Source organism: Eubalaena glacialis, chromosome 5, assembly GCF_028564815.1.
Source record: "Eubalaena glacialis isolate mEubGla1 chromosome 5, mEubGla1.1.hap2.+ XY, whole genome shotgun sequence".
NCBI lineage: Eukaryota > Metazoa > Chordata > Mammalia > Artiodactyla > Balaenidae > Eubalaena > Eubalaena glacialis.
The window spans coordinates 119,298,050-119,323,625 of NC_083720.1; the positions used below are offsets into that span (position 1 = coordinate 119,298,050).

The window sequence follows — 25,576 nt, forward strand, 5'->3', positions numbered from 1 at the left end:
TCCATATTTTTTTGGAACTTTTTAAGGAGGCCCTCCATCTGATAACTTGATAGTGTTAAATGTAACATATTTGCATTTTAAGAAATACTAATGAGTAAAAGAAGAAAATAAAAATCATCCCAAAACCTCACTAGTAGGTAACTACTGTTCATACTTGTTGTATGAATACACCACAGTGCATTCCTCCATTTTGCTGGTGATGGACATTTAGGTTATATCCAGTTTTGGGAGTATTGGAAATAGCACAGCTATAAACATTCTTGAACATTCTTTTGGTGGTGGTATGTATGAATTTCTGTTGGCTATGTTCCTAAAAGTGCAAATGTCAGACACTCTGAGGTTCCCATATTAAGAGTGAATCTAGAATAGTCATGTTCAGCTTGAGCAGGAACTACAGAAGTCTTCCAGAGTGGTCTTGTTAATTTTCTGTTCCTACCAATAGTGTATGAAACTATTCTTACAACACTTATTTTCCCCATTCTGGTGGTTGTGTAGTATGGCTTTAACTTCATTTCCCTGGTGACTAACTTTTCATATGCTTATTGGTCATTTGGATATGTTCTTTTGTACAGTGTCTAAGACTTTTGCCTATTTTTGTGTTTCTTTTATTGTGGGAATTTAAAAATATATTTTGGATATTTGCCCTTTGTTGAGTAATGTAGTATAAATCTCTTTTCCTACTCAGTGGCTTGCCTTTTTACTTTCTTCCTGGGTATCTTTTGATGAGCAGAGTGCTTAATTTTTTTTTTTTTTTTTTTAAATTTTATTTATTTATTTATTTATTTTTGGCTGTGTTGGGTCTTCGTTTCTGTGCGAGGGCTTTCTCCAGTTGCGGCGAGCGGGGGCCACTCTTCATCGCAGTGCACGGGCCTCTCACTATCGCGGCCTCTCTTGTTGCGGAGCACAGGCTCCAGACGCGCAGGCTCAGCAATTGTGGCTCACGGGCCTAGTCGCTCCGCGGCATGTGGGATCCTCCCAGACCAGGGTTTGAACCCGTGTCTCCTGCATTGGCAGGCAGATTCTCAACCACTGCGCCACCAGGGAAGCCCAGAGTGCTTAATTTTAATGTACACTTATTTATCATTTGTTTTCCTTTATAGTTAGTGATTGTGTTTATAATTGTGTTTAAGAAACCTTTGTCTATGAAGCTTTATTGCATTTTTATATTTATTTTTTCTGGATTCAATATTAGATGGTGTTACTTGATTCTTAAAAAAAAAAAACAAACAAAAAACCAAACCTGTCTTTCTTCTTTTCCTCTCTTATTCCTCCTCTTACCAGGGTGGGTATTAAGGACATTGCTGGGATCTGTTTGCCAGCCAGTGTGAAATTTCAGAGTCCAGCTTATTCTTCTGTAGATGCTGAAGAAACAATTGAACCTTATACAACCGAAAAGATGAGTCGAGTTCCTGGAGGATATTTGGCTTTGACAGAGTGCTTTGAAATTATGACAGTAAATTTCAACAATCTTCAGGTAAAAATAAAAGTTCAATTACTGTTTTTTAAAAATATATATGAATTTATCTATTTATTTATTTATTTATATTTTTGGCTGCGTTGGGTTTTCGTTGCTGTGTGCGGGCTTTCTCTAGTTGTGGCGAGCGGGGGCTACTCTTCCTTGCGGTGTGAGGGCTTCTCGTTGCGGTGGCTTCTCTTGTTGTGGAGCACGGGCTCCAGGTGCATGGGCTTCAGTAGTTGTGGCTCGCGGGCTCTAGAGCGCAGGCTTAGTAGTTGTGGCGCACGGGCTTAGTTGCTCCGCAACATGTGGGATCTTCCCGGACCAGGGCTTGAACCTGTGTCCCCTGCATTGGCAAGAGGATTCTTAACCACTGTGCCACCAGGGAAGCCCCAGTTACTATTTTTAAGCATTAAATTTCATGCATTATTTTAAATAGTTAATACATAGGACAGTCTTATTTTATGAGTTTGCATGGGATTCCGCTGACTATATGTAAAGAAAATGATTAAACAGTAACCAGAATTCCCTCCTGAAATTATTTACTTACTGTAAATACAGAGAAAAAAATCCCTAAGGTTTTTGGGAATGTACAGTGTGCCTGGTGCTTTCTTGGGTATTTAGGTGGCTCCTAAAACAGTGTTGCAATACAGTTATAATTATCCTCTGCTATACAGAGGAAGGAACTATAGCTTACATTAATTCCCCCCAAATATGAATGTAGGGGCAGGAGTTATAACCTAGGTCTTCTGACTCTTCTCTGTGTCATCCTGCCATTTCAAATTAACAGTATTCCTTGAAATGAAACATAATTCAACTCTCTAGGTTGTATGTGACCAGCCATCTTGGCTTGCCAGGACTGAGGGGTTCCCCAGAGACAGTCTTGGGCAAACCAGGACAAGTTGCTGTCACCCTGGTGTGTCTGTGTGGGTGGTGGAGGGGTGCACTGCACAAAGAAGGAGCCCAAGGAAATTGAGAAAGGTTACATCGAGTCCTTCTCTGGAGATCTTCACGTAAGGTTAAATGTTTAAGTACATTAAGCTTTTGAGATGAAACTTGCCTGCGTACAGAAGACTTTGTGAGGGTCATTTTAGCCTAAGATCTTTGTAATTTAATGAAAGCTTTCCCCTATTAACTGTTACTAGGTTTTTTGTTTGTTTTTTGTTTTTTGAGGTGGTATGGAGCTAAATTAACACTTTGGCATTGATTACTGTGGCTGAGCTTCACGAGCATTTCTTTTCTGATGTAACAACCTTCCAATGGGGAACAGTACGATCATAGCTGCTGAGTACTCCAAAGCTATCCTTTTCTTATTTTAATTTTTCTTTGCCACACACACACGAAAACACCTTATTAAGACTTTAATTTTGAAAATAATATCTGCCTGTTTAACATTTTCAAGTAATACAGTAGAAAGGAAGAAGAAAAAGTATATTTCTTCCTTTTTAAAATCTAGGCCCTTCTTTCTCCAGGTCACCAGTTGAAATACATCTTTTCAGACTTGCTTTTCTAATCTTCTAGACACACACACACACACACACACACTTTTTTAAAACAAAATAATCCCTATTGCTTTGCCACTCGCTACCTTCATTCAACACTGTGTCATGGACTTCTTTCTACATCAGTAATATGTGTCTGCCTCATTGTCTGTAATAGCTGTATGGTACTCACTACCATGTACCATATATCAGAGCTTCCCATCCAGCATGCCTTAAATGGTTGTAGGTGTGCCAAGATACCGATCCCCTAAGGGCGCTGGGCAGGACTGAGAACTTACAGAAATGGGAATTGGTATGATATTGGGGCAAGTATATAATGAATGTCTAAAATTCTCTTATTCCTTTAACATTTTCGTCAGGAATTAAAAAGTCTTGCAACTAAAAAACCTGATAAAATTGGTATCCCTGTTATTAAAGAAGGCATACTCGATGCTATTGTGGTTTGGTTTGTACTCCAGCTTGATGATGAACACAGTTTATCCACAAGTCCTAGTGAGGAAACATGCTGGGAACAGGCTGTCTACCCCGTACATGACCTTGCAGGTATATCTTGTCTAATTTTTGTTGTTGTTGTTTTTTAAAACTTTTTGTTTTAATCCTCTAAGCATTTGAGTCAGTGTCAGAAAATTCACTATGAATATGAAGTTAACAGTCAAGGGAGATTGGTTAAATCTTTCAGAATTTTCTTTTTCTTTTTTAAAAGTAGTTTTAAATAATTAATATATGTGGTTAAGAAGAGAGACTAAAATTGACATGTACACACTGCTATATTTAAAATAGATAATCAACAGGACCTACTGTATAGCACAGGGAACTCTGCTCAATACTCTGTAATAACCTAAATGGGAAGAGAATTTGAAAAAGAACTAGATACATGTATATGTATAAATGAATCTCTCTGCTGTACACCTGAAACTAACAATCAACTATATTCCAATATTAAAAAAAAAAAAAAGACTAAAACACAACTCTGCTGCATACCACTCAAAAATATCTATCATTAAATCATTTCTCCAGCTCTGATTACTCTAGTTATCAGTAAATAAGAGAAATGCTAGTCCATTTCTTACGGAACACAGCGGAAAAGTACTGCTTTTAGTGCAGGAGTTCTTACCACTTACAGAATCTGATAGCATCTGTGGAGCCCCAGGTCCTAGAAGTATGCACACTCTTAGAAGTACAGAATTTTGCAGTTTAGAGTTCATGAATCCATGGACTTACTTAGGGATGTCCTATATTAAAGATATTTTTTGTATAGAAATTTTTTACTAGCAATTTTATGGGTTTCAATATAGTTTACAGCAGTTGGATTACATAGAAAAATTCTACCTTTTTAAAACTGGAAGGTAATAAATATTTACTTCTATGTAGTCTCTTAATCAAGGATCTAATTTGGCAAGGTCGTTAAGTCATGGAATCAATATAGTATTGTGGCCAGTGTGGGTTTTGGAGTCAGTCAGGTAGATTTGAAATTGGGTCTTGGCTACTTACTGACTTCCTGGCAGGCCTTGCTGGTTATTTCTTAGAGCTTTTGTTATGTGATGTATAAAAATGGGATGATGCTGGGAATTCCTTGGTGGTCCAGTGGTTAGGACTCTGCGCTTTCACTGCCTAGCGCCCGGGTTCAGTCCCTGGTTGGGGAACTAAGATCCTGCAAGCTGTGCGGTGTGGCCAAAAAAAAAAAAAAAAAAAAAAGCGAGTATGCTGCCTATGTTGCAGGATTGTTGTAGGAATTATTAGACATACTAGGTATAAAATGCCTACCATAGTGACTGGCACTCAATAAATAGCACCTTAAAATTTTGTTTATTTATTCTGACTCCCTTTCAGTAACTTAGATGGTATTTTTTTTAAAAAGTCCTTCTTTGGGAAAGGATATTTTAAATGTGTAAACACAAGAATAGCAACTTGTATTTCCAGCTGGCTCTACGGCTAATAAGAAGGAATTGCAATTATACATTTACACTTTAAAGTTTTACCACGTGTGAAAGCTCATGGATAAGAGCATGACACAGTCTTTATTGTAGGACTTAGTCCTTCCTTATATTTTCAAATTCCTAAACATGCAAGAATATCTGAGTACTTACAGTGAAGAGATATTACTGACAAGGTGCTACTGAATGCTGCCTTGTTCTTTTGGAAATTTCTCTTAGAGAAAAGAATGTCCCTTTAAGCTAAAGTGAGGTTTGGTGCTGATCCCTGAATTTCATCTATCTTTGTTATTGTTGGCTTCGTTACCAAAGATTGAGAGTCCCCTGTAGTCCTTCCCCAACCCTCCAATTTGGGGACATTGATGGTGCCTAGTGATTACAGTAAAAGCACTCTAATACTGATAGTTAAGGTCCAATAATGAGCTCTTGAATCTCTCTATTATGCCGTAAGTCAATTGGATCTTCTAACCTCAGTTTTTCCCTATGTAAAGCTGGAGGGATTTTCCTAGTTTTGTTTTTTTGGTTTTTTTTGAAGTGAGTAGATTAATTGACTTAATTCTTTTAAATCAATAGATGCAATCCTTCCTGTCGTGGTTTAAAAAATGGCAGGAGGACAGAGGTGTTTGTGTGATCCTCAGACTTATAAACACTCATATTCATCAATTACAATTTTTTTTCTTTCTTCCTGTTTTATGAAGACTACTGGATAAAGCCTGGGGACCAGGTGATGATGGAAGTGTCTTGTCAAGATTGTTACTTAAGAATCCAGAGTATCAGTGTCTTCAATTCGGAACATGAAATGGATGTTGGGAAAAGTTTTACCAAGAATAAAGACTTGCTGTCTTTAGGAAATGAGGCTGAACTCTGTAGTGCCCTGGCCAATCTTCAGACCAGTAAACCAGATGCTGTGGAGCAGACTTGTGTATTGGAATCCACAGAAATTGCTTTGCTTAATAACATCCCGTACCACGAAGGCTTTAAAATGGCAATGAAGAAAGTGTTGTCTTCACTGACTCTGGAGAAACTGGGTCAGGCCATGGATACTCAGTGTCAGAATAATGAGATGAGCTGTGAAAGTGGACAGAATAATTCTGAACAGAGCGTCCCTGAACCTTTGTATGTGTTAGATGTGTCTGAGGGCTTCTCTGTTCTGCCTGTAATTGCTGGCACACTCGGGCAGGTTAAACCTTACAGTTCTGTGGAGAAAGACCAGCATCGTATGACTCTGGACCTCATATCTGAAGCCAATCACTTTCCTAAAGAAACACTTGAGTTTTGGTTGAGACATGTGGAAGATGAATCTGCTGTGTTGCAAAGGCCAAAATCAGACAAGCTGTGGAGTATAATTATACTGGATGTCATTGAGCCATCTGGGCTCATTCAGCAGGAAATAATGGAAAAAGCGGCAATATCCAGGTAAAACACAAAATACAACCTTTGGTTTATTTGAGCTCAGACTTCATGTAAATTCTTTTAGTTCTTTAACGGTGTAACTGCACAAATGAGTCGTGATCATTGTGTGTTCCTCAAGCATTGCTTTTCAGGACCTGTGACTTCTTGTCTTTCTCTTTCTGTGCATGTCATTACTGAATTTTTTTTTTTTTTCTGTAAAGGAACCTCTGCCCTGTAGGTGTGAAGAGAGCCTGCTCTGGGATTGGACTGCCTATATATAATATAGGGAATTAATTAGAGCTCTATAAGAACAGATAAGACATTCAAGGGTAAATAAGGAAAAATCAAATTTCATCTTTATAAGAAACACTGATGAGAAACATATAGTGTGCATCTGATGGTGTATTGGGAGAGCAGAGGGCCTCTTGGGAACAAGTCCCAGTCCTTTTAGGTCCTAAAAATCTCTATTTTATAGTACAGTTCTCTCCCTAATGAATTCGTCCTTCAGTTTAGGTTACTGGCGATAAACTTGACCCTAGTATTTAAAATTGAAAGCAAATCTGGCTAAGCTTCCAAATTCTTCAGTTGTGCTGCTCAGATCTGAAAAAGATGGCAGTATTTAACACTTGGGGCCCCAAGTTTAAGTAAAATGAATTTATAGGTTTTCAATTTTGTGGTATATGAACAGGGGTTGTTCTGTAGTATAGGAGCAGTGGTGGAAATGCAGACCAAACTGCAATAGCAAAAGGCAAATTGTTCAGGAAAAAAACCATTTGCTTATATAGTTAATTATATTTTAGGTTTTATATGCATTTTCTTTTGTTAACCACACTTATCTTTTCTTATGAGGTAACTAGTAAAAATCACTGCCATTTTCTAGTCTTTAAAACAATCTTGTGCATATCACAAGAGGTCTGACCTATATAAATAGTAACACACACACTCTCTTAACATTTTAAACAGATGTACTTTAGATAGAGTATAGAACAAGGAGCTGGAAGGGTGGGTTTGAATCTAGTCTCAGATTTGTCTGTGAATTCCTGAAGTAGTAAAATTTTTTTTAAGTCATTTAACATCTCTCGTCCTCAATTTCCCTCATCTATAAAATGAGGGATACTGGATTAGATGCCTTTGAAGGCATTTCAGCCCTACGAATTTCTGACACAGATGAGGTTTGACTTATTTGGTAGAATCACCTTGGAAAGGTGTACAATTTACCTAATGGTTTATTTATTTTTAGTTTTGATTTAATTCTTTTTCTAATTTTTTTTTTAATTGTGGTAAAATGCACATAAAATTTTTCGTCTTAACCGTCTTGAAGTGGATAGTTCAGTGGTATTAAATACTTTCATAGTGTGGTGCAGCCGTTTCCCCAACCATCCTCGGAACTCTTTTCATCTTGTAAAACTGAAACTTTATACCCATTAAACAATAACTCTTCATCCCACCCTCCCCCGCAGGCCCTGGCAACCACCATTCTACTCTTTGCTTCTATGAGTTTGACTCCTGTACCTCATATGACTGGAATCATGCAGTATTTGTTGGTTTTGTGTGTGCGTGTATGTGTGTGAGACTTATTTCACTTAGCATAATGTCCTTCAGGTTCATCCATGTTGTAGTTTATGTCAGAACTTCCTTCCTTTTTCAGGTGGAATAATCTTCCATTTTATGTATATGTCACATTTTGCTTATCCATCCACTGATGGACTGATTAGTTATGTTAGTGGGAAACAACTTATGTAAAGCTGCCTACAGCTCCCCTTCAGTGTTTCTCAGCAGAGGGAGGGGTCCTGTTGGCAGTTTGGGTGGGACAGTTTTTTAGGGGGTGGGGTGGGGTCAGTTCTTAGGTAGGACTGTCCTATGCGTGTTGCAGGATGGTTGGCACCTCTGGGAACTAAATGCTAGTAGCATCCCTGATCACTGTTTTAGCCAGTATTCTCCCTGTGCTGTAGAACACTTCCTGAGTAACAGTGGAGAGCCAGTGCCCCTGCCCTTCAGCCGAAGCTCCTGCACAGGCCCCTTACCAGGTGCTCCTGGAGGTGTCAGCTTCCCTTGCTTCTGGGGCCAGAGGTGTGCAGCGACTCCCACCCAAGCCTTTTATTATTATCTTTAGCCGCTGACAGTGGGGAGGCCTCATGACTGGTCAAAGAGGATGCAGTTAGGGGTTGGGAGGATAGATTGTATTTAGGATAAGGATAAAGGGCATCTGTCTCACTGGATATCAACCCTCCCAAAAAGCAAAGAAAAAATAAGCCACTACACAAACTTAAGTATTCAGTTACCTTTGCTAACGTTGTTTTAAAATGTTCATTACTAACTTTTATTCAGTCATACTAGATTAAAATACAGGAGAAAGTTTAAAAGCCTGGTGAGCTTTTTTTTTTTTTCTAATTGAAACCCACGTTAAAACACTTCGTGTTGGATCACAAGGAAACAGCGAAGAGTTTCTGAAGAATTTTTGCCATTTATGGTTAGAGTTTTGAGTTGGAACATATTTTTTTTTTCTGAAGGCACAGATGGTTCAGAGATATTACTTGGCTTTGCAGAGGATTCCATTGAGGAGTCTGGCAGCTGCAGTGGTGTAAGTGACAACAAACCACTCAGTGTCAGTAAAGCTAAGTGGAGTTGCAAGGCGATTACTGTTTTATCTCCACATGACTAAGAAGCATTCTTGTTAGTAACGGTAACATTGAGTTAAGAAGGATTTGAGTTAAGATTTTAGATTAAAATAGTGTGAACAGGGCCTTTTAAAATAATTTGCATACTTGCTTTTGTGTAGTATTTATCTCTGGCATGGTTGTTAGTACTTGATTCAGCCTTTTCTGACTTTTCAGGGTTCAGCAGATGTATTTTTGACACCTTGTTTAGCCTGATTTCTGGTTACCCCCTAAATGACCTAATGGTATTGCCCTCCCTCCCTCCCTTTATGGCTAGAAGTTTGGCTTTTATTAACCTATGTGCTTTTTGTTTGCTGGTTTAAGAGAACGCTACCCTCTTGTGGCTATTTGGGGGTGGAGGGAATTAGTCAAGCAACATAAAGCTGTGTGGCTAGTCTCTCATTTGAGACTTTGTGATCTTAAGAAAAATTAGATGTTTTCATTTAAATGGATCACAATTAGCAGATAACTTCAGTTCAGAAAATTTAATAACATGGGTTGTCAGGATTAAACTTCATCCGTTTGAGGAAAATGGGTAAGTTTCTCCACTTAGGAAGATGTTAAAATTTTATCTGGTTTGGTAAAGGCATAGATTGGAAGTTTGATAACAGCTGTGTGGTTTTTGTTGAGGTATGTAATTTTACTAATTGTGGAGATTCAGTTTCTACCAGACTTTACCTAAAATGCTAAAAAGTTGGTAGGAAGGGAATAACAGAAATGAATAAAGCATTGGAGTCAGAGTGGAGTCCACTTTTGGGCTAACCTATATATATATATAAGGACTTATTACAACTTAAATGATCACGTACTTATATTTAGTGAGGAGAGATTATCCTGGTTTCGGATCATGACTTGTCTAAGTCAGACTGATGCCATTACACTCAGGAATCATCTCTAACTTTCTTTGCTGATTCTGTGCTCATGAAATGACCTGGTTATGATTTGGCTCCCTATTAGCTAGTCTTTAGGAAGAGAAGCCTGTGTACTTATTGTAAACTTTTCTGTCAACTTTTTATTTTGAAAAATTGCAAACTTAAAGAAAAAATGCAAGAAAAGTAACAGTGAACACGAGGCTACTGTTTTATTTGTTGAACCATTTGACAGCTGTTGGCTTCATAACCTCCCCCCTTACTTTAACATTTAGCGTGTATCTCCTGAGAACAAAGGCTTTCCTCTGCATATCACAATAACATCACACTCAGGAAACTTAACATTGATAAAATACTATTATTTAGTAGATAGTCTGTATTAAAATTTTCTCTGCTATCCCAGTAATATTCTCTATTGCTTTTTTTTTCTCCCCAGTCTAGGTTCTAATCAAGGGACCTGTATTACATTTAGTTACCATGTCTTGTTGTTATGATTCAGTGGTTGTTCTGGTTTTAGACATTTTTAAATGGTTGAGATAATCAGTTTAGTAAAAGCAGAATGAAGAATTTGAAACTAACTTAAGAGCAGAAGTGCCAAAGTGGTTTTGAGGAATGGGGTGTTTTTATAGTTTGTCAAGATTTCAATGATCTATTCAGGGAAACTGCGTGGCATACAATTTTAGAAACTTGCAGGAACTATTTTTTTAGATATGCATTGGTCAAACATTTAGTCCTGTATTTTTATAAATAGATCCTTACTGACTAGAAATATTTAAGAGTGAAAGCTTACTATGAAAGATACATACGATAGATAATACAGAGTCCAGCTGTCTGTAGTAGCCTGTCCTAGAAGTTCAAGTGGAAACCGACTTGGAATGTTCAGTAAAAATGAGGGATTTAACATTTGATTGTAAATGTGGCGAACGATGAAAGTGCCTTAGAGTATCCTCCACGTCCGTTTCCTTTGATGGCAGTAGGTGACCCACCCTCCGCTCTCATGCCTCCCACACAGCTCAGGTGTGTGGAAACAGCCCTGTGCATGTGGGCGTGGGAGCTGCCTTGGCTTAAGAGCCTTACATCTCATATAGGAACTTCTCCCAGGGGCATAGCTTTCAAGTCCCAGCAATAGGAACAAGTGGTTACAAGTCATCCCACACTCAGGGAAGCCCAGAGGTGGTGTGGCTTCCCATCAGACATTTATAGTTTACAGTTCTCTCAATCCAGATGCATCTACCTATTAAGAGGCATTTAAAATTTTTTAAAATCATAAGCAGGGTTGCTGATAACACAGCTGACATTCCACCTTTTGGGGAGTTCTAGGGAAACAGAAGGTGAATCCAGGATCAACTGTAGGAGGAGAAAGGGTTTTGTTAACCCTTTATTCACACTCTTAATAGAGTGTTTGGATTTTTAATCACTTTTTTTTTCCCTTTCAGAGTGTTTAACTTTTTATTTTGAAAAAATTTCAAGCTTACAGAGAAGTTAGAGAATAGTACAAAGAACCAAACATGTACCTTACACCCAGATTCACAAATTGTTACTGTTTTGCCACATGTGCTTTATTATTCTCTCTGAACACTTTAGAGTAAGTTCCAGATATCGTATTCTTTTACCCCTAAACACCTTGGTGTGTATTTTATAAGAAAAAGGACACTCATTTATATATTCATCACACACTTAACAAAATTAGGAAATCTACATGGACACAGTACTGATATCTAAGGGAAAAATCTTACTCAGATTTCACCATTTGTTGGAGTAATATCCTTTATAGCTTTTTTGTTCCTGGTCCAGAATTCAATCCAGGATTGCACATTGCATTTAGTTTCTTTAGTCTTCTTTATTCTGGAACAGTTCCTCAGTCTTTTTTTTTTAATTTTATTTTTATATACAGCAGGTTCTTATTAGTTATCTATTTTATACATATTAGCGTATATATGTCAATCCCAATCTCCCAATTCATCCCCCCCACCCGCTTTCCCTTCTTGGTGTCCATGTTTGTTCTCTACATCTGTGTCTCTGTTTCTCCCTTGCAAACCTGTTCATCTGTACCATTTTTCTAGATTCCACATGTATGCGTTAATATACAGTATTTGTTTTTCTCATTCTGACTTGCTTCACTCTGTATGACAGCCTCTAGGTCCATCCATGTCTCTACAAATGACCCAATTTCGTTCCTTTTTATGGCTGAGTAATATTCCATTGTACATATGTGCCACATCTTCTTTATCCATTCGTTTCGTTTGTCAGTGGGCATTTAGGTTGTTTCCATGACCTGGCTATTGTAAATAGTGCTGCAGTGAACATTGGGGTGCATGTGTCTTTTTGAATTAATGGTTTTCTCTGGGTATATGCCCAGAGTTCCTCAGTCTTTCATGATATTCGCAGTTTTGAAAAGTGCAGGCCTTTTATTTTGTGGAATGTTTCTCATATTTCTTACTAGAGTCAGATTACCCATTTTACAGAGGAATACCACAGAAATTTTGTCACGAAGGCACATGGTGTTGCTTTATCCCATATTGTTGATGTGAATTTAGATCAGTTAGTTTAAGTTGTATCCATCAGGTTTTTCCACCCTAAGTTGCTATTTTCCCTTTGTAATAAGTAAGTCATTTATGGGGGTGATACTTTGAGACTATGTAAATATCCTTTTCCTAATCAAACTTTCACCCACTAGTTTTTTTTTTTTTTGGCTGCACTGCACGGCATGCAGGATCTTAATTCCCCAATCAGGGATCGAACCTGTGCCCTCTGCAGTGGAAGTGCAGAGTCCTAACCACTGGACCACCGGGGAAGTCCCTCACCCACTAGTGTTTTTTTTTTTTTAATTTATTCATTTATTTATTTATCTGGTTGCACTGGGTCTTGGTTGCAGCAGGTGGGCTCCTTAGTTGCAGCTTGCCAGCTCCTTAGTTGTAGCACATGGGCTCCTTAGTTGTGGCAGGCAGTTTCCTTAGTTGCAGCATGCAGCCTCCTTAGTTGTGGCATGCGAACTCTTAGTTGGGGCATGCATGTGGGATCTAGTTCCCTGATCAGGGATCGAACCCTGGCCCCCTGCATTGGGAGCACGGAGTCCCATCCACTGTGCCATTAGGGAAGTCCCCCTTACCCACTAGTTTTAATAGCCATTGATGATTCTTCCTTAATGTAAAAACTTGTATCCATCCAGCTGACCGGTTACTTTTCAAGCTGTCTGCCATTCTGAGCTACCAGCCAGGTACCAGTCTAAAGTGTGTTAGATTATATACAATCTGTAGCTCCCCAATTAGTCATGATTTAGTTATTGGTACTTATAGAATGTGGAGAATCAGGATGCTTTTTTTTTTTTTTTTTTTTAATTTTTTTTGTCCGTGCCGCGTGGCATGTGGGATCCTAGTTCCCCGACCAGGTTTCAAACCCGCGCCACCTGCATTAGCAGGCAGATTCCCAACCAGTGGGCCACCAGGGAAGTCCCTCAGGATGCTTTTTAAAGCACTTTTCCTTCCTCCAGGTGTTTGCTGCAGTCTGGAGGTAAGATCTTTCCCCAGTACGTGCTGATGTTTGGGTTGCTCGTGGAATCGCAGACCCTGGTGGAGGAGAGCGCTGTGCAGGGAACAGAACGAACTCTTGGATTTAATGTAGCACCTTTTATTAACCAGTTTCAGGTAAGTGTTTTGAAGAGAAGTTCAACCACTTGGCTGTCGCCCACAGTCTGCCTTACCTCTCTCTGTAGTTTTACAGTCACTGTTTAGCTGGATTGGGATGGTAATCAGTTTTCTATAGCAAAGGAACTTACTACTGGTAAAAACCAACCTAGGGGTTAGGATAGCCAAGGAATTCTGTTGTTCCTACTGACAAAAGTCTGTAGATTTTGCTCGGAACCACTGTTGTAAATGGAAAATAGGGTACTGGGTTTAGTCTTATGAAAAAGTGTGCTCCTTGTCTAAAAAAGCAGCCGCTGGAAGGAGACATCTGTTCTAAACATGACCCCTTAATTACGTTGAGACTTCAGGCTGGCAAGTGATAGGTGTGAGCAGTTAATGTCTGGGCAGTCAGACTGCAAGGGGCAGGAAGGTAGGAGCCTAGGAAAAGGGGTTAGTGGCTGTTTGGGAAACAAGGATTTAGTGCTGGCAGAGCTACTAGCAGCAAAATAAAATTTGTGAGTTATAACTGTGGGAGTGGATGGAATGTCTAGGGAAGAGGTTTGGGGCAGGAAATAGGTGTAAGCCAAAGCAGCATTTTGGGAAGTGGGATGTTGAGTACCGAATTAAAGGAGTGATATCTAAACCTTTTATCAAAAGGCTATAGATGGTAAGCTCTTGAATATGCATTGTTAGATCTTCCATGAACAATACTTGCTAAACAAATATAAATTTGTTGAGTAAATGATTTTTTCAGAGCAGACTAAGGTTTTAGAGTTTATTTACTCTTAGTTTTTCTGGAGAGTTTAATAAACAAAATACACTTACCAGAAGACAGAGAAGTTTAAATTATTTCTTTGTGTGGTCCCCAAATACTACCATCTCCTATCTTTCTAGCTTATTCTCTCCTGATCCTGACATCAGCAATTCTTCGATTCCATCAGAATCTATGATATTTTAATCCTGCCATCTTTTCACCCTGCCTCCCATCTCATATCCTCCTTTCCTTAACAGCTTATGTTTCATGGTTGATATATTTTTCACATGTCCCTTCTTTTCCATTTTTCTGCTGGCCTGGGAAGATCTCACCATGGTTAAATCCAGCTCTCTGCCTTCTCTACACCAGTACCCCTGCAGCTGAATATGCTGACTGTGGTCTCACTTCTACTTATGACCACTCATCTCAAGAGGCTCCATAAAGTTGCTTGACAGTTTTACGTTTCCTAGTCTCCTCACCCATTTTCTGAGATGATATTGTCTCCTCTCCTCTAATGTGATGATTATCTGACTATTACACTGACAACTGAGTGAACCAGTGAAACAAAATGAGAGGTTGTAAAAAAAAAAATGCTATACAGAAAACAGCAGAAATGTATTTATTCATTCAGCAAATGTCTATGTGTTCTTTTAGGTTTTGGGAATATAGTCATGAAATTGAAGAGATAAGTTCCTGCCGTCATGGAGCTAACATTCAAATTGACACTAAGGAAACAAGAGATGGACAATAAACAAAGGAGTAGAAAGATTAGTATGATAGATGGTGAGACGTGAGAAGGTTAGAGGAGAATGGGAGTTGGAGGGATGGGATATTCTATTTTACTTAGGTAATGCCTAAGGAAAGGACTCAAAGGATAAGTGATATTTAAGCAGAGACCAGAGAGAAACAAGGAAGCAAACCATATACAAGTCAAAGGGTCAACAAGTGCAAAGACCTGAGGCAAGAGCATGATTGGAGTATTCAGAAACAGCAGGAAACCATGAGGGAGAGTCGGATGAAGGATGCAGTGAGAAAAGTATTAGGAGCCAGATCCTGTAGAGCCTCCTGTAGAGGTTGTGGTGAAGGTTTTGGCTTTTACTCTGAAAGGGGTGGAAAACAACTGGAGGGTATTGACCAGAGGAGTGATAAGGTGTGACTTGTTTTGAAAGGCTTGCTATGGGTGCTGTATTGGGAGTAGACCACCATGGAGAGCCGGCAGAGGCATAAGGTTATTGCAGTAATCCAGGAGAGAGGTGGTAGTGACTCAGGCTAGAGTGGTAGCAATGGTTGTGGTGCAAAGTGGTCAGATTGTTGATGTATTTTGAAGGTAGGTTTTGTGATAGATGGGACATGGGGTATGAGAAAGCGCCGGGAAGGATAGTTACCATTTACTGATATGGGGAAAATAGCAGGAGGATCAGGTTGTGCTTACGTTTTTATGGGGTCATTAAGCAGTTGGATAAGAATTCAGAGAAATAGCTAGCCTGGAGATGTAAATTTGGCAGTCAGATTTGGTAGATGATATTTAAAGCCAGAATAACGGGATGCAATCACCTTGGGGATGTGTAGAAAGAGAAGAGGGCTGAGAACTAAACTCTAGAGAACTCACAAAGTTATGAGCTCTACATTGGAAATCTAAGAAGGAATTAGCAAAGATGACAGGAGTGGCCAGTAGGCTAGGTTGAGAAACAAGTGAGGACAGATTATGAGGGATGGGTACAGCTGTGTGGGGATTAGAGTGCAGGTGATGAGAGGTGACACAGGAATCTCGGGCTGTTCTTCTGGTGACTGATACAAATAGGGATATAGGGCAAGAGTCCTGGAAATGGCATAGAATTGCTGTTTTTATGGGGAGGAAAGGTTGGATGCCTTCAAGGATGCCCAGGGAGAGGTTGATATATCTGTGTCCTTTCTCACCATGAACAGTTGCTCTCTAATACTTTATTCAAAGGAAAGAGAACACTTCTTCAACAGTTTCCTTTCTATTTCAAATGAGAAGGCTAAAAGTTATTAGTAGGAAGTTTCCATTGCTACTAAAATTGATGGAACAGTTTATAGCAGTGGTTCTCCACCTTGACTGTACTCTCAGGATTACTGGGATCTGGATCCCGACTCCAGATGGATCTGCGGTGTGGCCTGAGCAGTTGGGCTTTTTAAAAGCTCCTTAGGTGATTTTAATTTGCAGTCAAAGTTGAGAACCACTGCCTTCTAGATAAATAAACTGTTTTCAAAATGAAATCTACTATTAGTTGTTTGGTTGAATTTGGCGTATTTGCTCAAACAGTTCAATAATTAATGTTGTACAGTAAGTCCCCTACATATGAACCTTCAAGTTGCGAACTTTCAAAGATGCGAATATGAGTTCGCATGTCCAATCACGTAAGTTAGTTCCTGTGTCTGGCATACGTTGTCACGTGAGTGCATCCTCTACAAGTGGTTGTGCTTTTGTGTACTGTACTGTATAGAGTACAGTGGTACAGTATCTTTATTTCAAGCCCAGATGTCTGGAAGCAAGCGTAAAAGCAGCGGTGATGTAGCTGGTACTGTTAAGGCACCAAGCGATAACGATGGAAACAAAAGAGAAAACAATTCAAAGTGGAGTGAGGCGAAAAGATGGTTGAATCATTCAATCATCAGCATGATTCTAAAGAACAAGGACAAGATCATGGAACATGTGAAGTCTGCTGTGCCGATGATGTCAACAATATCGAAGAAGTGTGGAAAAGTGATGGAGGAGATGGAGAAGCTTCTCAGTGTGTGGAGGCAGGATCAGCATCAGTGTCGAGTCCCGCTAAGCTTAATGCTGATGCAAGAGAAAGCTAAAAGCCTTTATGAAGACCTGAAGAAGAAACATGGCGAAGAATCAGAGGGCGCATCTTTTAATGCCAGCCATGGCTGGTTTCATCGGTTCAAGGCTAGAGCCTACCTTCGCAGTGTAAAAGTGGCGAGGCAATGAGTGCAGATACGGTAGCTGTCCGGGAATTTCCTGAATTCTCTTCGACCCAGAGAAAGGACAAAGAGAGACAAGAGGAAGAAGAGACTGAAGAACCGAAGAGATTCACAGTGCAGGAAATGGCAAGGGGATTTTCTTTATTTGAGGGGGCACTGTTAGTTTTTGAGGCAGAGGACTCGAATGTAGAACAGTACCACGAAGGTTGCAGCAGCCATTCAGAATGCAATCCAGTGCTACTGTTTCATCTATGATGAGAAAAAAAGAGCTACTACCCAGACATTAGTGGATCATTTTTTCAAGGTACTGTACTATAAGATTAAAAATGTTTTATTTTTTGTGCTTGTTTTTTATGCATTATTTGTGTGAGAAGGATTATAAACCTATTACAGTACAGTACTATGTAGCTGATTGTGTTAGTGGGGTACCTAGGCTAACTTGGTTGGACTTAGAAATGTGCTCTTGGAACGGAACTCGATCATACGTAGGGGGCTTACTGTAGTATCTGCTTATTAGTTCATCTTTCACACATAAGCACATCCTTGGCTTAAACTTTTTGGAGCTGCCTGGTTAAGTAAAAATTTGCTTTCATCCTAGTGAAGAATCTATAGATAATTGAAATCACAGAAAATTATTTAAACCAGCCTAAAACCTTGGTTTGTTCATTCTTCCTGTAAAACGGAATCATGGAAGTCCTTATGCCTTAAGGTTGATGTGGGAATTAAACGAGGTAATAGATGTCAAAAGCACTGTATCATACTGAGCGAAGTACAAAGCAGGAAACTTAACGAGACTTGGTCAAAAAAAGAATTGAGTAAAAGTGAAAATTTTATACTTTCTTTAGGTACCTATACGTGTATTTTTGGACCTATCCTCACTGCCCTGTATACCTTTAAGCAAACCAGTGGAACTCTTAAGACTAGACTTAATGACGCCATATTTGAACACCTCTAACAGAGAAGTAAAGGTAATATAAAATGATTACTCTTGTCATATTCAGAATTATCTTAAACTATATACTACTTTACATACATAAAATAGTTTTAGCCACTTCCTTTGAAGACTTAAATTTTCTGAACAATATCCAAACATGGGCTTGGGTAAATATTAGTGTATAAAACAGGTTGGTATTAATTTGAATTGGGTGATTAAATATATTCCTTTATAAAATTTGGTTCTAAAGCTAAAAAGACAAAGACTTATCCAAGTCTGCTCTGATTCCTCTGATGAAATTTTCATGATTTCTTAATTTTCGTAGGTATGCATTTGTAAATCTGGACAAGTGACTGCCATTCCCTTTTGGTATCATATGTACCTTGACGATGAGATTAGGTTGGATACTTCGAGTGAAGCCTCCCACTGGAAACAGGCTGCAGTTGTTTTAGATAATCCCATCCAGGTGGAAATGGGAGACGAACTTGTACTCAACGTCCAGCACCACAAAAGCAACGTCAGCATCACAGTAAAGCAATGAAGAGCAGTTTTCTACTGAAAAAAGGTGGAAGTAGAGCAGCAAGTACACAGTTCTAGTCTCAATTAGTAGTGGGATTGTAATCATAAAATGGAGGTACAAAGATTTAAGTCCTTGCAATGGTCAAATATTTTTTAAAAATTGACATTAATAAAGTGTATTTAAAAGATCCTAAGTTAAAGAATAGCATTATTACAAAAATATTGCTGCAGACTTCCTTACTGGAAAAGGCTGTCATTAATTTTTCATATTAGGAAACTTTTTATTGCTTGGTTTTACTTACTATAGATTAAATTTTGCCAAACCTGTTAGTTTGTACTCTAAAGCTATAAATATAAGGAATTTTGAGTCTCATGTTCATTTTTTAGGCATCTTGGCTATTTTTCTCAAATCCAAACTTACAGTGGGGATACCTCAAAAAGTTGGCTTCCACTTTAGACTGAGGGTTTATGGTTTAACCCTGTTAAACCCTGTAAATTCCAAGCTTGCTTCTTGTAAACAGTGAAATACTTCTGAACCTCCTTCTCAGTTTTTGTGTTTTGGGTATGCAAACCTGAGTAAGAATTTAAGCTTTAGACTAAATGTAATTAAAAGAGTAAAAGAGGGACAAAATAAAATCTTAGGAGGCAGCATTTTTCATGGTCTACCTTTGGCGAAGAAAAAATTTAAAGCTGATAAATTAAGTTCAAGAAAGAGTTAAACCTAAACCAGTATTTTCCAAAGTTTTGATTTGGATACACAGAAAGAAAAAAATAATTAGTCCAGATTTTAAAGACTTGAAATGGGGAGATTAATAAGGAAGAAGATTATCATGCCTTGTATATACTGTGTGCTCTCTGTAGGTAAGCCACACAGAAAATAAGATGTACCTTCTCTTCACACTGCCTATTCTCCTTGCCTCTCATATTATACTGCGCAACTTTATTTTCAATAGAAATGTTTAGTTTATAATAATGGACAGAATAAAAACTTTGTATCTAATTACTGTGAACCAGTATGTATGTTTGTGTATGTGTGTGTGTGTGTGTATGTATATGCGCTTAAATATATAAAGCATAGGTTTTGAGAAATGATACTTACCCTTGCTATTTGCAACATGCCGCTCTGGCCCTTTCTGTATTTATTTTCAGTGTAAAATGTTAGACCCAATGGGTTGTGATTAACAATTAGAGGAACTCCATCCTAAGTAATAAATTTCTCCCAAATAGCATCTATAAGTCTTCTGACTGTGGTTTGATAAATAATTAAGACTACTCAGCTGAGATTTACATTTGCTGACACCTTTAGTAGCACTGAGGAAAAGCAGACTCTGTTTCTATCACAAGTTTCTTATTTATTCTTCCACTCTTCCATCCACTTTATTCTTTTCATCTCAAAGTCCTGGATAACCTTCCACTCTTCCATCCACTTTATTCTTTTCATCTCAAAGTCCTGTTCACATTGGTGCAAATATGATTTTTAGACAGTAGTTGTTTTAAGATTAATAGATTAGGTCAGATATGTCTCCTAGTAGGAATGTAAGATATAGGCCTCTTTCATTGTAGGTATATGATTTTCAACCCTTTAATTTTTTGGACTTAATTTTTTTCTGCTGTGCCTCTAATCACGAACTTTTTGTTATAACATTAAGGGTCTACGTTGAAAGAATGAGGGACATAAAAAGTTGCAGAAAATAAATGATAAATTCTTATTTATTGAAAGACATCCAGTTGAGAAATAGAGAAATAATTGTTAGGTAAGCATATATGGCACATGGTTATGATTAAGTTCCACTAATTCATATTTCCGAATTACACTTTCTGCTAAGTCCAGAGCATTATATTCATGCAGCAGTGGTAGAAAGCACTGATTTTTTTTTTTTAACGTCCTCCTCTTGATAGAGCACTGTAACGTCAAGAACGTTTAGTAGTCACTTTCTACCATTTGAGTATGTGATACTCTATAGTGTTAAGAAGTCAAGTCTAAGTCTAGGATATTTAGACTGATTATTTGTGATATACAAAACCTAGTTGTATGAATCCAGTAGTTGTACCTGGTTTTCACCATTTTGTTGAAATTTTCCATCATTAACGGCTTGTCCCAAGCACAAAATCCTGAGCAATGGGATACCAGGTAATGAAATAACATGGTAGTAGCACAGCTTCTGCACACTGTTCAGGAGGCCACGGACTTATCTGAAGGTTCTTTTTTCTCTCCTGTAGTATCATTACATATGTCATCAGATACATTAGCTGTGGTAGGTGTAGTCTGGGGAGTCACAGTGTGTCCAAACCCTTGATAGTGACCCATGGGTGAAGGTGGCACAGAAGAGGCAACGGAAATTGCATCTTGTGATGACGATGATAACAAGCTTGTATGTTCATTTTGATCTTGATCCTCAGGAAAAAACTTTTTCCTAGGATGTCCCATGACTGTCCTTCCTTTAAAGCAACATAAAGGTTTCTGAGTTAGCCAAAAGTTTGGTTATTTTTACCACTATAAACTTGCCATGCTAAAAATAAGCTCCCCGCTTCCCTCCTCCCAGTTTGGAGAGCCTTACTGTGGTACTGCTTTACACAAAGTCTTTTCACCTCTTAAAGAGACCTGATAGGAGAACTACAATAGCCTATTCGAATGAATTAAATGGCTGGTACTTACCAACATGCCTTACTTGTTCAGAAATATCATCCCTAATATCTGAAACATCCCACATGGCAAGAAAGGAATCAAAGCATGAGCCCTCTTCTGCTTCTTGGACATACGGTTTATACGAGAAAGTGTAGTGATGAGCAATGGCAGCAAGGAACATCTCAATACAGATAATAAAGTCCTACAACAACAAGATCAACAGGATCAGCCATGTCGGAGTTTAAATCTAGTTTTGCACGTAAAAAGGAAAAGCACTATCTTTCTCTCTTTTCAAAAGTACTCAAGTACCAACAGCTGTTTTTTCCCCACTAGACTGTATTCACTTTTTCATTTTCCAAAGTAATGATTTTTGACGTCTTCAAAAAAAAAAAACCGCAAAATGCCAAAAGTTGAACTCTATTTTGCACTACCTCAATCAAGTACTTCTTTGCCAAGTGCAATGCATTCTCGTCCACTGTCCAAGGACTTAGAGGAGAAATGCAGAAAGTGAAACAGAGCAGGAATAACAAAATCTAGGTTCTGTTCCTGGTTCTACTACAAATTAGTGACTGTGACCAATTTTTCTAGGGTTCCCCCATTTCCTCACATGTGAAGTGAGGACAGCAGTAGCTCCATAGCCTGCATGTGGTCAGGTTGAGGAGATAACATGTAACAATGCTTAACAAATAGTAAAGTTCTATTGAATTCAGAGAGAGCATTACTTACCTGGAGTCCTGTGGCCACAGCTTCTACTGTTTGCCATTCCCACGTATGCTTTTCAGAAATAACGCCAACTTTTACCAACAAAGCAATAACTACTGCTTGCCTATATGTTAGGAAAAGGTAAACGCCAAATCTATATCAAGCATAAAATGAGCAGTTGCTTTAAAAATATGCCATTTAAAAAGTTAAACCCCAGCACAACCTGTGGACCACCGCCACCCTGCCTTTACAGCGTATTCCTGAAGACACTGTGTATCTGTATTAAATATACTTGTTTTACAAATTTACTTTTAGTACAGTTTCATCACATGAATTTTGATTATGTATTCTTAGAACTTCAGTACGTGGTTTATAGTCTTTTTTTGTTTTGAATGTGTGCACAGTAATTAGCTTTCAAGTTCTTCCTACACATAGACAATGCCTAACACCTTGTACAACTGGAATTTAAAATGAAATAAAGAACAGATACTTAAATGTTATTTATGCATGTATCAATTGATTACTCAGATTATTTTAAAGAACATTTTGAAGCCAGTCTTGTTTGAAGTCCTGGAACTAGAGACAAACTCAGAAGGGGTCTGACTCCAAGATGGGGAGTCGTACTGAGTATTTCAAGCAAATCTAGGGATCTGCCCCTAGGTTAAATTTAAACAGCTAAAATGAGATAGTTAGATAAGTTTTCATAGATCTATATACAAGAATATTCACTTCAATATTGCTTGTAATGGTAAAAAAAAAAATTAGGAACAACCTAAATGTCAATAGGAGATTGGTTAAAAAGTTCTATCCACATATCAGAATACTATATGAGGTGAAAACAGAAAACCCAAACAACAAAATTACATCCTCACTGTACTTACAAAGAACTATGACTGCAATATACTAAACATATCATTGAGTTCTACAAGTTTTTATAGTATTGTATTTCTGTGGAGTTTTATAAAATGACGGGGACCACAATATCAATCATTCATGCTGGGTGGTGGGATTTCAGGGATTTTTCTTTCCCCCCTTTTTGTATTATTTGTATATTGTTAAATTTGGTGTATTTGTTTCTAGGCCCCTATCACCCACGCCTTTACTAAACTGGGACCATGTATAGTTTTGCCCTCTGTTTTAAACAATATTTTTACTAATGAACATTTCCTCACATTAAATATTCTATATGATGTTTATCTTCCAAACTGTATTCTCATATAAAGAGACCATGATTTTTTTTAATGATTCCCTTAGTGTTGAGACATTTAGTGTCTCAAACTGTTTTCTTTTTATAAATGTTACAGTGACCATCTAATTATTTCTTTATGAAAAACCAAGAAGGGCTAAAAGAATGAACTTTTTGAAAGCTAAGTAGACATTTTAATTCATCTTCTGTATTAAGACTTTTAAAAATCCTTCCGAATCAACAGTTTTATTGCCCTTTAGAAAATGAGAACATTTAAGAGAAAGCAACACTTACCAAAAAGAAACAAAAACCACCAGCTTTACACAAAGAAATTTGCCAACAGGTTGGATTGGACTCAGTTCTTCCTTCAGTACTTTATAAAACAGGAGGAGACAATACATGGCAAACTAGAAACAAACAAAGTTCTTAAATAAGAATAACTAAATATGGTATTAGAAATATTGATATTAAAGTTATAGACCAGAGACCTGGTACAGAGTAATGTTTCAGGCAAAATTTTCTAGGCTTTATTTTTAGATTGACAACAAGCTTTTATAGTTTACTGTGGATGAATATATACAGTATGAAATTTCTCAGAAGAGATGTATAACATCTTCCCTGAAAATGGTTTTAAGTGTTCACTTACTGGAGCCCACAAAGAACACAATGAACAAGTGACTGCCATGAATGGAAGAAAAGGCTCTCATTCAACCAAAATAAAAACATCTATCTGCTTGTTAATGGCTTTTATACACAAATTACCGTTCATTTTATAAGGGCTAAACTTATTAACTACTAATTGTATGCATATTATTTATAAGTGAACACATTAAATAAGTACTACTTCAATAAAACTGTGACCATGAAATTGGAAAGTAAGTAATCAGGGAAACCATTTTTCTTGAGGGCAGTATGTTAATCCAGCTGAATTTACTTTTCAAAGATAAATGCTCAAGACATTATTTTTAGAAATCAGTTGTAATTAGCATAGTGTTGCATAACAATGAACATTTCCGTAAAAGTCTACTTTTCCCTATTATAAAATGCTCATTTAAATTATTTTAGAATATGAAAGCAGTAAAGAAAAGTATAAAGTTGTTGATAGTCCCATCATCCAACCATTTCTTTCTATACATAAGGTAGGTTTTAGCAGGTATAATCAACTAAATATAAAATTCTATTGCCTGATTTTTTTTCCACTTAAAGTGCCCTTTTCTATATATTTCATTAAATAACTGCCTAATGTTTTGGCCAATGGAAGGAACATGGTATATTTAACTAGTCGGACCGTTTCCAGGCTTTTACAATTAACAAACAATAGGCTTTATATACAAACACACTGAAAGCAAAAGTACTTCTGGCCATTTCTTGAGGCATTCCCAGAAGTGGAATAACTGGTTCCAGAGAATATGAACATATGGAAAAGCTTTGAATACACAAGCGTTTGATTTTTATTATAAATTTCTAATACCGCACATGCATGCCATTGCACCTAAACTATTATTCTGCTGAAAAGATTAATGAAAGATTTTCAATAAAATGCACATTCTTAAGTTGAAAGGATCCAATAGTTATATCTTTGGAGCATTTCAGTTTCTATAACATCATCTTTAAAAATTGGCATTCTCAATTTTGAATTCCAAATATATGAGAGAATTTTATTCTCCCATTTTTATTCAAACCCTGTACTGTCATATACCAATAAGGCATTTTTCTTACTGATTATGCCTAGGATATGTGTTTTTTTTTTTTAAAGGAGAGCATTGTGCTTTTATTTATGACATATCCATATAACTATGCAATGAATACCAGAACCAAATGAAAAAACATAATCGAGTCAGTGTATAAGTCACCAGATAATCAACAAAGATATTATATCTTTATATATGTATAAAGATATGTTAAAGTTTCAAGTTCTTCCTACAGATGAAGTTCAATATTAAAGTTACAATTAAGCTTTATTCCAGAAGAAACTTTCCCTAAAAAAATTTAGAGTTATAGATCTAAATTTAGTACAGTTAAGATGAATATTTACTTACCAACTGTGACATATTATTTATTATAACCAAGTAAGTCCAAGCATTTGAAAAGCTAAAGTTCCCTTCATCATATATACCAAGCAGCTCACAGATTCTAAAAAATGGTAAAAATGAGACTTTATGAATAACTAAATCAAAAATACATTTTAAAATACAGCAATGACAGCAATACTTAAATTTAGAAGTCAGTTTATTTCAAAGATCCTGTAGATAGTCACTTGACTTTGGCCATAGAGGTGGTTCAAAAATTAAAAACATTTTTCTAGAAATGTTACCATATTACTATTCCTCCAATTTGAAGGAAATCCAAAAGACACATACATTGAACTAGAAAGGGTAATTATTAGATTCAAAAAAGTGATGCTGCCTAATTTTAAAAAGATTGTTAAAAATATATAATGCAGGTCTATAACTACAACTATAATTTTTTCTCCCAA

The 25,576-nt window shown here is 37.4% G+C and overlaps 2 protein-coding genes and 1 non-coding gene across 4 annotated transcripts in view; 1 reads left to right on the forward strand and 2 right to left on the reverse strand.

The window, feature by feature from the left end:
• The window catches only part of PRMT9 (protein arginine methyltransferase 9), a 30,527-nt gene extending 10,712 nt beyond the window's left edge, over window positions 1-19,815 (forward strand). Inside the window, exons 7-12 of the mRNA XM_061191612.1 lie at window positions 1,282-1,474; window positions 3,318-3,501; window positions 5,588-6,305; window positions 13,298-13,451; window positions 17,979-18,101; window positions 18,393-19,815. Of these exons, the coding sequence (XP_061047595.1) occupies window positions 1,282-1,474; window positions 3,318-3,501; window positions 5,588-6,305; window positions 13,298-13,451; window positions 17,979-18,101; window positions 18,393-18,608 (1,588 nt within the window). The 3' untranslated portion in view covers window positions 18,609-19,815. The remainder of the gene's footprint in view (window positions 1-1,281; window positions 1,475-3,317; window positions 3,502-5,587; window positions 6,306-13,297; window positions 13,452-17,978; window positions 18,102-18,392) is intronic.
• On the reverse strand, window positions 12,529-12,601 carry TRNAG-UCC (transfer RNA glycine (anticodon UCC)). Its single transcript has one exon. It is a non-coding gene; the product is annotated as a tRNA-Gly (tRNA).
• A 486-nt stretch (window positions 19,816-20,301) lies between the features above and the next one.
• The window catches only part of TMEM184C (transmembrane protein 184C), a 31,742-nt gene continuing 26,467 nt past the window's right edge, over window positions 20,302-25,576 (reverse strand). For both annotated transcript variants that reach the window (XM_061191613.1, XM_061191615.1), the window contains 5 exons: window positions 25,140-25,233; window positions 23,395-23,507; window positions 21,939-22,038; window positions 21,243-21,414; window positions 20,302-21,025 (listed from right to left, as the gene is read on the reverse strand). In XM_061191613.1, the coding sequence (XP_061047596.1) occupies window positions 20,760-21,025; window positions 21,243-21,414; window positions 21,939-22,038; window positions 23,395-23,507; window positions 25,140-25,233 (745 nt within the window). In that variant the 3' untranslated portion in view covers window positions 20,302-20,759. The remainder of the gene's footprint in view (window positions 21,026-21,242; window positions 21,415-21,938; window positions 22,039-23,394; window positions 23,508-25,139; window positions 25,234-25,576) is intronic.